Consider the following 11,387-nt stretch of genomic DNA (forward strand, 5'->3'; position numbering starts at 1 on the left):
AGTTAATACTCATACATCCCCACTGGTCTCTCACTTAAATTAATTAATTCTCAGGTTTGGCTCCTAGTTGTCATTCCTGACATGGATCCAAGATCTACCTGAATTTTTGGTTTATTGGACCAATTTCCAGTCATCGGATAATTGATTTTTTTAAAAAAAAGCTCTATTCTTTCAAGAGAAAGAAGAAGAAAATATTAGATTTAGTTGAGTTAACCAGTTACTGGAAATCTGGTGTGGTCAATCAAGTTTCACAATGTCAATATCTCGTCTATTTTTACTAAAAATCTAGCTTGGATCAAGAAATTTCTCGAATCAGATTCTAGAGCTCGAGTTTCTTGTTTTCTCATTCTATTTTATTTTTTATATATATTTTTTGTTTGATCGAGATAGATTATCTTTCTTTAATTATTTTAAATGTTTTTCAATGTTGATATTAAGATTTAAATTCATAAAGTTAGAATAAAAAGATGTCGTTTTTAGTTTATAATAAACTAGATACGTGAGCATGTAATGTTTAGTTTATAATTATACAAAATTACAAGTTCATTATAATAAAAGAATATGGCTACTTGCAATTATAACAAAAAAAAAATATTAGCATGTTTACTAAACAAATATATAAACCTATATAAATAATTAAATCACAATCTCGGGATGTATACTAATATATCCGATCAAACAAAATAAAAAATGAGTGTTTACTTGTTAAAAAAAATTAAAATTGATCAAGTTTTATCGTTGTTAATGATCAATCATTTGTTCTTGAGGTTTTATTGTTTCTCACTCTATGCAAAATAAGTTTATTCAATAAGTCTCTCAGGATTATAACAACATCATATTGTTTAGGTGCACACCTAAATAAAGTTCAACAAACTCAAATGAATTATATTTAATAATTGTCTATAAAAACCAAACCTAAGCTTTAGAGTAGATGAACAAGTCTAAGAAAAATCAATAAATATTAGTCAAGAAATTTCATATATTATTTTTCACTCATCCAAGACATTTATTCATATGACTTGAAAACTAAAATATTGATTCTTATAATTAATGAATTTTCATAATTCATTACTATTTATTAATTATTGTGAATGTTCATAGTTCATGAATTACTCATTATTAATCATGAATATCTAAATTCTTGGAAGAATTCATTGCTCATGAATTACTCATAATAATATTTATCATCATCACATCATTAATGTATTGATTTATGTACTAGTATATTTTATGGACAGAAAGAAATCATTAACCAAATAAAAACTTAGTAAAAAATATTCTTCTCAACCAAACTCTCATGAGCCCACGGTCTGTTATCTAATCCACAAAACTATTCTGAGTTTGAAATTTTTGTTATTTAGAGTTTTTTTAGGAATAATGTTTCAATTACCTTTAATTTATTTTTCCAAACAGATTAATATTTCATGTTAAAATACTGTCGTTGAATTATAAAATTTAACATGGTTATCAAATTTAATTTGACTTGGTTAGCATTGTTTGTTTTTTTTTTTTTGATCGATTAGAATAGTTGAAACTCGGAAGAATAATGTTAATGGAGTCAGATTATTAGACAGCCTACTAAACTGTTCTCTCAATGGTTTATTGTAGTCTCAAGAGGAATATTTTGTACGAATTGACAACAACATTACTGCTTGCCATTTTGAGTTCTTCGGTCAATGCATTATGTGTTTTCTGATACTCTTTTCATCACGCTGGATTGATCAAGGTCTTGAAAAAGTAGATCAGCAGACAATACATGATGACTTCAACAAGCACAGCCCTGCAATTACACAGCCTTCTACTGCACCACCTGTCGCGCCACAGCTGCCTCCCCTTCTCCTGCAGTTGCCAATTCTACAGTTGGATTTATAGCTACTCGAGAAGACGTTCTTACTAGAGCCGCTGCACTTGGACGTGGTGCCGCCACAACAGGTTTCAAGAGGTTCCTTGCACTAACTGAAGCTGCAAAAGACCAGAAAACTCTTCGATACTCGAGATCTCCTCAATACAGTACATGTACATCAGGTACCTGTTCGTTATTTTATTTTATTTTCTTGTAATTCCGTAGGATTTATCCCTTTTTGGTCATATAATGATGCCAATAACTCCCTGCAGATTTTGTGTACGGGGAAAGAAAATCGATTCTTCAGTAAATTTCCCTCTCCATATGCCTGATTCGGCAAAAAAATAACAAGTTAAAAACCCGTGCTTTGATTTTGCATGAATGCTGGATTTACTTATTGATGGCTTCATCTTCATCCCTCAGGGAAAAAACACAATCTGACTGTATGAACATTGCCCTTTGTTACAAGATCTCTTTAATATTTCTTGATATGATGATATCCATCTTGTGTTAAGATTTTATTTTATTTTATTGTACATAAAATGTATGTACAGATAGATTGATTGATTACATTCTACTTACAGCCATTTAGAGCTGGTCTTTGATATTTCTTCAAGAAATACTTGGTGTGGTGCAGACTCTGAAACTTTCTAGGAGAATTGTTTGGCCAAAGTTACTTTCTATAGAACAAAGGATTATACTGATAAAATGTGATGATGATGAGATAGAATACAATAAAAATCGTAAAAACAAACAAAAAAAGCTACTCTTAGATTGATTACATATGAAAGCTCTTTTCAGATTGTCTTAACGATAGAGAGCTTGTTTTTATCTTCATACAATAATCATGAGCTTAAATATAAACAGCAAAACAGGTAAAATGACAGCGTTTTAAACTAAAATATTAGTAACAATTCCTCTCACCACATGCAGCCCTGAAAGCCATGCCACAAACCCTTCTTCTGCTTCGTATCATACTTTTAATCTCCGTTTTCTCATGTGGTCATTTCTTTACCCTCTTTACCTGTGGTGAAAGACAGCAGCCAACGTTAAAAAAGAGAAATCTTTTCTAGTGTAAACATTTGACAAGGTGGTGTTTTCATAAATAATTAGGAAGCAAAAAGAGATATCCTCTGATAAATGACCACCCCCATGTAACTTAAACGATCCAACAGTAAGCTAGGGATCATCGGCAAAATAAACTTAAGGATTGAAAAATAAACAAAATAAATTTTTAGACTAAAATTAAAATTGTCTTGAATTTAGAGTGAGACATGTATTTTCTGTATTATACATTTCCGTCCTCTATCTTTTAATTTTGTATTTCTATTATAATTTGAAATCTAATTTCATATAATTAGGTTGTTAAAGGATGCAATTGAAAGAAAAAAGTGAGAAAAAAAAAACTGGGTTGAAGGTTCATATGAAAAGTGGTCGCCTAGCAGTTTTTTTAGTTTTTGTTAACTAGCCAACAGTGAGAAGATTTTGGGAGTAGTAAATGTATTTTACCTTTTCACTTGGTCGGGATTGTATTCTCTTGTTGTCAATGCCATCACTAGTCAGAGTCCCCAAAAGGATCAAAAGCAGGAACCTTCTGCTTTCCACTAGAACGTCCTGAACCAAAGTCCCCAAAAGTGCTTGAACGGCCTGAACCAAAGTCCCCAAAAGTGCTTGAACGGTCTGATCTACCCGACTCACCAAAGCTGCCAGAACGACCAAAATTCCCTGTTTTGTTTCTGTTATAACCACCTTGACTGGATCCAGAAAATTGACCATTAGAACGGCCAAAGCCAGAATTCCTGGAGCCTTGCCCAGATCCATATCCGCGGTTACCAAACCCTCCAGATGAGTTAGATCGTCCACGACCCAAGTCATTGTGCATGTCTAAGCTTGCACCATCGACAGCGATTTTAGGGAGCTGAAAAACACCACAATTAGGATACCATCATTTCTGCTCAATCAAAAATAGATGAACATATTACTGCATACACATACATGCATGCACAAACCCTCGTACGAACCAGACCATGCACATTGCAAAGGACTTCCACGTCATTATACATGGAAATAACTATGTTAAAATAGTGCATCAACTCGTATTGAACCAAAATTGTGCATCAACTAGTATATTCTCCTAATAATTATAATCAATATCAATCCAAGTAACCAATGGATCCAGGTTATGTGTTAGAATTGGCTATGCAAAGTGCTATTATACTTCCAGGTTATGTATTAGAATTGGGTACGCAACACTCTCCATGATCCTCTCATTAAAACCTATCAGAAAAGCCTGTCATAACCTGTGCAGTGCATTTTATTCTAAAAATGATGATATTTACTGTATGCATGACATTTGCCGTTCCTGGCAGAAAATTCTCAATTGAGACTTGGTGACCAGACATTTTACACATCTAAGACAAAAATCAAAACAAATGAAAACATTATGATGGAGAAAAGGAGAATGATGATTACCTCCGAAAATCTGCACCCTGTGTCCCGTTCAATTAACTTGACTTGCCTGGCATCTTCTTGAGTATAAATAAGAATTGCAGTTCCCTTCTTCCCAGCACGACCAGTACGGCCAGATCGATGAACAAAAGTCTCTGAACATCTAGGAAGTGCATAATGTATTATCTGATCAAGGGGAACAGGTGGTCAACAACTGTATGTAAATGCAAAAGAGAACATAAAAATGAAATAGCAGGCCAGGAGATGGCAACTTGCTAATATAGCTCTTCAACTTGTTTGCAATTGGTTTTAAAAAATATAGCCGACACGGAAGATTTTGATGAATATGATTTTGTGTTTGTGATCAATAAAGTTTGGAGGAACTTGGGAATTTGGGGGCAAGAACTTAAAATATGAAGCCTTTAGGGGCTCTTAGTTTAAATAGAACTTGAACCAGATGAGGTTAGGAAGCAGAAAAATAACTTTCAATGCATGGAATTGTGAGATCTAATTGCAAATTTTCTAGAAAGCCACTTAAGACAGATTTGTGGTTAATTAAGTGAAATAGCAAACTATGATCATACTAGTATCTATACAAAGTGCACTGCTGCAAGATGGATTGAGATTAGGAACTAATTATAGCAAGAGAAGGAGAAAATTTGGGCTACCTGTTGCTTAACTGTAAAGCTAAACCTACAATCAACTAGTTACTAGTAGCAGAACTAAAACAGTGGGATTTGAAATAATATAGCTCACCAGATCAACATTAGGGACATCAAGACCACGAGCCGCAACATCAGTGGCAACTAGAATATTGAAATGTCCCTCTCGGAAGCCTGAAAGTGTCCTTTCTCTCACATTCTGTGAAATATCTCCATGTAAAGCCTCACATTTATGGTTCTTTGCCATGGCATATGCTAATCGATCAGCATCACGCTTTGTTTCAGTAAAAACAATGCACTTTCCTCCTTTTGCATGTTCCTAAAAAATACATATGTAAAGTTGAGAGAGGAAAATTGATGATAGGGGTCAAAGTGAAAGTAACAATAATTCTTAAGTTTCTCCATCATGTGCAGTTTGCATAATAGATGTTAATTGTAAGGTTGAGGAAAACTTAAAATCACAACAAATAGGAGCTCTGTATACGTACTGTAATCAGAGGACCAAGAATTGATGCTTTTGCATACATGTCTGAAGCTATTGAATAGAGGGTAATTCCATCAGCCAGCTTTCTATCAGAATCTCCAACCTAAGATTCATTTTATGGGTTAGAAAGTGCAAGTAGTAATGAAACAAACAGATGCGTCAATAATAGAAACTACCCAACCATGCAGATAAACATAAAGGCCCAAGCTTTGCAGAAATCCAGTCAAAACTTATATCACATACAAAATTATGGTGCCCGCATACATCTATTGAACACTATAGGCGACGACAGGTGAATCCCCATACTTACAAGATCAATAGTCAGCGGATCTTTTAGGTACTTCCTAACAAGTTGTTTGATCCAACTTGGCATTGTAGCAGAGAAGCACATGCTATGCCGCTTCTTAGGTAACCTTGACAAGATTGTCTCAATATCATCAACAAATCCCACACCAAGCATCTGATCAGCTTCGTCAAGAACAACATACTTAATTTCTGACAAATTAAGCGAACCCCTCTTCATCAGATCAATAATACGACCAGGTGTGCCAACAACAACATCAACACCATATTCAAGCTCCCTCATTTGGCTTGAAATAGGAACACCCCCATATAAACATATGGTATCCAAACTAGGCGCAGAATCATGAAACTCCTTCTGTACTTGTCTTGCAAGTTCTCTTGTTGGAGCCATAACCATTGCCAACGGGTTCCTCCCTTTCCTGCACAATCCCGATACAAACCAAACACGTAAAAAAACCTAAAAACCAACAAGATTAAATTCAATCAAAGCAAAAACCCAACAGCAGGAGTAAAATAACACAAAAAAATGAACAAACCCATGTTGCTTGTTAAATTCTATAATTTTATCGAGTATAGGGATTCCAAAAGCAAGTGTTTTTCCTGTTCCTGTTCGAGCTCGGCCAAACATGTCCTTCCCTTGCATTGCCGGTTCAAGCACAGCTTTCTGCAATAAAAAAAACAAAAACAATAATCAAACATTAATCAAAGGGAACCAAATTATTTAGCTAAAAATCTTTTATTTTTTCCATTTTTTTAGATTGAATTGATAAAAATACGCCAAAAAAATAATTAAAATACCACAAAAGGAACCAAACTTTCATGTTTAAGTGTTCGCAAAAAGTCATTTTCTAAAAAATAAAATTGAGCAATAAATAATCTTTTAAAAAAACAACAAGTTTAATCAAACTTTAATTTAATTACAAGGTAAAAATTCAAGTTTAATTCAAACATTCGTGCATAAACATCCCCAAGATTCATTTATTTATTTATTTTTGAAAGGGAAATGATAAAATTACCTGAATGGGAAACAGTTTAGTTATCCCTTTTTTAGCTAAAGAGTTAACAATCTCTTTAGAAATCCCTAAATTTGAAATTTCAAGCCCTTCTTCGCTCCCTTTCCCTTTCTCCTCATCAGAGCCATAATCAGCTACAGCGATCCCAGCTTGAGTCACCGAACTCGCCTTAAAATCCAACGGCCCAGATTTTACATGAAAGTCTCTAGATATGGTTGGAGAAGTAAGAAATGAAGAAAAGGGTCTAATCTCACCGGGGAGAGACCCATTTCTGGAAGGAACTGGTGACGTAGCAGGCGTTAATTGGAGGTGGTGTAGGAGGGTTATGGCGGCTATAGCCCGATTTGGGGCTAACGCATAAGAAGAGGATGATCTTCTTAGAATTGTTGACAACATTTTAGGGTTTTGAGAGAGAAACCCCAAATTTGATTTGGGGATTTTTTAGGGTTTAAGAAAGATGAAGAGAGGCGGGGACGGGAGAGAGGAGGGTTTGGCAAGGGTTTATGAGGGAGTGAAGAGAAACGTGTGGTATTTATGAGGGCTTGATTCTGTGCTTTTCATAGGTTTTAAGAATCGGTGTGTGATCAATTGGGGTTTTGACACGTACAGTGAGAAGCACAGTGGGGCCCAGATGAATTTGAATGGTGGATGTTGGATGCTGAGGTTTAATGGGACTTCTCCGATGTTGTTATTATAGTGCTTTTTATATATGTTAAGTAATTTACTTTTTCTTCTCGTGAAGGAAAAAAAAAAGTATTTTAACAAGTTATTTTCTATTTTATATAGAATATAAATATGTGCTCTGCAGCGAATTAATATCAAAAAAATTTATTATACGTCTCCCTAAAAAAAATATTTTTCTTAATTATTGACTTTAAAATTAAAAAAATCAAAACAAAGCTGTTCACCCATTATTGAGGTTATATATTGGAGTATTTGTAAAGTAAAATGAGCATAAATACACGTAGATAATGTATGTATAAATAAATATCGATGTCATAATCAAAACCTTGAATTTATATCTATCCTTAAAAAAATTAAAATTGAGGGGAAAAAATCATGTTCACATTCGTTGGAACCAATCCACCACGTTATTATCAGGCTAACAGATGGGCTGGGCTTTCTCAGTTGATGGGTAAGAGTTCAATGGGTTCGGTCCAATGGAACGAACTACTCTAGACCTGATTCGCAAATATCTGGACTACCACTAATGGGCCTAAGTTAAGCAAGCCCATAAAGATACTGGAGAGGCCCTATATAGTGCATAGTCAATGAAACTAAAAGAAGCATGTGGAGGCACAATAAATATTGCATGCTAGGCCAAGAAAAAGGGGTGTAAAGTATTTTTTTTTAGAAATTTATTAAAATAAAATTATTTTATTTTTTAAAAATTATTTTTGATATTAGCATATTAAAACAATTTAAAAATATAAAACAAAAAATTCATTTAAAAAAAAATTAAAAAATTTTTAGAACACCGCGTCCCAAAAATACTTTTACTGAAGATAAAATTCTACTTATGTTTTTCTATTTTTTTCATAGTAAATTATAAGAAGTAACTAGTCTATACACTATAAAATCATTCTCTTTTTTACTGTTACAAAAACATTTAATTTCACTATGATTTTTATTTTTTACTGTCGTATCCCACTTGAAACCTGAGTTAGTCCAAGTTTTACTTTGAATTATTTTCAAAATTAACTTTGCTAAACTCGGGTTATTGTTCGACACCTCTTGACCATTGTTAGAGAAGAGGACGAAGGAAGGGGGAGAGATTATTTGTGTTTTTTTCAAGATAAAAAAGGCTTTGTAGACTTATATGTTTTGAAGTTTTAATTTTAATACTTCATACGCGGACCTAAAATAAATATAGGAGATGTAGTTAGACCATGTTTTTTTAATTTTTTTAACTTTAAAATAATTTTTTTTTGTTTTTTAAATTATTTTGATGGACTGATATCAAAAATAAATTTTAAAAATAAAAAATATCATGTTGATATATTTTCAATAAAAAAACTATTTAAAAAATAATCTTCACCACACTTCCAAACACACACAAAAAGAAGCAAGGTTGTTGAGGTTGTGTTTGGTTTTTGTAGGAGAGATAAAAAACCGAAGATAAAGATGAAAAATAAATATATTTCTAGGAAATTTTAAATGAATTTTTGGACTACTAAAATAGGTACAAAAAGACATTCTTTCTATATTTATTATATATATTTTTTTTTTCGGATAATAATTCAAGCCATGTAATTATATAAAAAAATAGTGTAACATTAATTAATTACCAAGTGATCTGATCAAATAAAAAATTATTAATTTTTTTTTATTTTTTAAAAATTATTTTTGATATCAGCGTATCAAAATGATTTAAAAACACCCAAGAAAAATTAATTTAAAGTAAAAAATAAATAATTTTTTTTATTTTTTTAAAAATTATTTTTAAAACATAAAAATAAACAATATCTTAATATTGCTATTGCGATAAACTATATTTTGTGAGATTGTGACATTCCAGGCAATATGGTTGCCATCATTTTGCAAGGAAAAGCTTTAGAAACTTGTATGAGATTTTTAAGAACACGACAAACATAATTTATGACACATGTAGGAAATTAAGAAATTCAACAATCTTATCAAACTATGCTTAAAGTGATTAATATTAAACTATTTTTTATATATAAATTAATATTAAACTATATATAAAGAAGAGAGTTGTAATTAAGCTTCTACTCATCTTCCCTAAACTAGACAGAAACACTCACAAACATACAAACAAAAAGAGTCTTTTGACTACAAATGGCAACATTCGACCTCTCGTGGGCACTTTATCATGGAAATTCAAGCCGACTTCGAAGAATCCATGGAGATCAACTTGTTTTGTCATGAATTTATGAAAGCAATCCTTGAACTTTTTAGTTTTTAGGTTTCTCCGCTAGTATTTTGTCTTCCACTTTGTATTTCAACCCTCCCTTAATTGGACCAAGTTCATGTCTCATAAAAGTATAATGATAAATGCATTGAAATTGAGATGTTGAATGAAAACTTAGTTATAAAACTTGGATTGACCTAACGAGTCATTTAGAACTCTACTGACCTTTGGATCCACTGATCAATATTTTAGAGATCTGGATTTAAGTGGATTCAGCACAATTCATTATGAAAATATAATAGACAGTGTTACCCAAAAAAATAATGGTTAGAGATGGAATTTTGGTAGTAAGCTAGGGAGAAAGGGAGAATCTGGTGAAATAAGGTGGCTGTTGTTCAAATATTGATAATGTTAGGGACAATATAGCAAAAGCTACAGGGAAATTGTTGATTATAAAAGGCAATGGGCTATGTCTCTTGAGATAACAAAGCACATCGATCATGGCAGAGGAAGTGAAGGTTTTTAGGTCATGGTCAAGTCCATTTCCTTTGAGAGTCATCTGGGCACTGAGATTGAAGGGTGTTAAGTTTGATGTAATATGCGAAGATCTCTTCAACAAGAGCCCTTTGCTCTTGCAATATAATCCTGTCGGAAAGAAGGTTCCTGTGCTTGTCCACAACGGTAAAGCCATCTGTGAATCACTAGTCATTCTTGAATACATTGAAGAGACATGGAAGCAAACTCCTTTGTTGCCTGAAGATCCTTACCAGAAAGCCAATGCTCGTTTCTGGGCCAAATTTAGTGATGACAAGGTAATTATGTAGGTGCTATGCCACTTCCAGAACAATCAGAGGTTTTTATACGGACCGATTTCTCACTGGTTTTTAACTTTTTATTCGGTTTACTTGTGGTTGCAGGTCTTCCAGTCAATTAAGTGGGATGTGCTCTTGAAGGAGGGAAAAGAGCAAGAAGAAGGGATACTCGCATCCTTGCAGAACTTGAGATATTTAGAAGAAGAGCTAAGAGGAAAGAAATTCTTCGGTGGGGAGGCAATTGGACTAGCAGACCTTGCATTAGGATGGCTTGCTTATTACCTTAATATCTTAGAGGAGGTAGCAGGTCTGAAACTGGTAGACCAGGAAAGTTTTCCATCCTTAGTGGCATGGATGCAAGAATTTGCAAATGCTCCAGTCGTCCATGGAAGCTGGCCCGATAGAGACAAGCTGACTGAAAAGTTTGTTGCCATGCGCGAAGCCAGTCTTGGAAAAGAAACACATAAATGAATGGCTTGTGCTGTTTCATTTGCAGACCGTTAATGCTACTAGAAAACAAAAATAATGCAGAAAACAAGCAAATCGCCATTGATAATGATTCCTGCTATTGTTAGTTAATTTTCTGTGGTGAGCTGCAGCTTCATCCAGAAGTCTACGACCAGAAACATGTTATTGTCTCTGGTATGTTATCGAATGAAGGCAATAATAAACTTCTGTTATTTTCAAATTGCTTCAGTTGTATCAAGGTGGCAATCTCATGAAGATTCAGCATAATTCCACATCATACACAAATTGTACCTAAGAGTTTCTAGTTTTTGAATAGTGTAACCTTTCGTGCATAATTATCTAACCTAAACTGATTTAGCGGGTAGATTTAGAGGCCCAAGAAGCCCAAGAACCGGGCCAAGTTTGTTTTTAAATCAAATTGGAAGTTTACTTAATTAAATCCAGTTAACCTAATTAATTTGACCAAACTAAACACACCGAAT

The 11,387-nt window shown here is 33.3% G+C and overlaps 2 protein-coding genes across 3 annotated transcripts in view; one reads left to right on the forward strand and one right to left on the reverse strand.

The window, feature by feature from the left end:
• LOC7479617 (DEAD-box ATP-dependent RNA helicase 53, mitochondrial) overlaps nt 1-7,265 on the reverse strand; it is a 68,348-nt gene extending 61,083 nt beyond the window's left edge. The window contains exons 1-8 of one of the 2 annotated variants that reach the window (XM_006380881.3): nt 6,757-7,265; nt 6,277-6,404; nt 5,748-6,159; nt 5,442-5,540; nt 5,048-5,272; nt 4,316-4,477; nt 3,353-3,761; nt 2,588-2,867 (exon numbers count right to left, since the gene is read on the reverse strand). In XM_006380881.3, the coding sequence (XP_006380943.1) occupies nt 3,399-3,761; nt 4,316-4,477; nt 5,048-5,272; nt 5,442-5,540; nt 5,748-6,159; nt 6,277-6,404; nt 6,757-7,149 (1,782 nt within the window). In that variant the 5' untranslated portion in view covers nt 7,150-7,265 and the 3' untranslated portion in view covers nt 2,588-2,867; nt 3,353-3,398. Of the gene's footprint in view, nt 1-2,587; nt 2,868-3,352; nt 3,762-4,315; nt 4,478-5,047; nt 5,273-5,441; nt 5,541-5,747; nt 6,160-6,276; nt 6,405-6,756 lie in introns of those variants that run through there. The other variant, XM_052453725.1, reaches the window with a different exon arrangement.
• A 2,835-nt stretch (nt 7,266-10,100) lies between these two features.
• LOC7479618 (probable glutathione S-transferase) lies at nt 10,101-11,127 on the forward strand. The gene is made up of 2 exons (XM_002307888.4): nt 10,101-10,437; nt 10,543-11,127. The coding sequence occupies exons 1-2, from the start codon at nt 10,126-10,128 to the stop codon at nt 10,906-10,908; spliced, it is 678 nt and encodes a 225-aa protein (XP_002307924.3). The 5' UTR covers nt 10,101-10,125; the 3' UTR covers nt 10,909-11,127.
• The last annotated feature ends 260 nt before the right edge of the window (nt 11,128-11,387 follow it).

Source organism: Populus trichocarpa, chromosome 6, assembly GCF_000002775.5.
Source record: "Populus trichocarpa isolate Nisqually-1 chromosome 6, P.trichocarpa_v4.1, whole genome shotgun sequence".
Classification (NCBI taxonomy): domain Eukaryota; kingdom Viridiplantae; phylum Streptophyta; class Magnoliopsida; order Malpighiales; family Salicaceae; genus Populus; species Populus trichocarpa.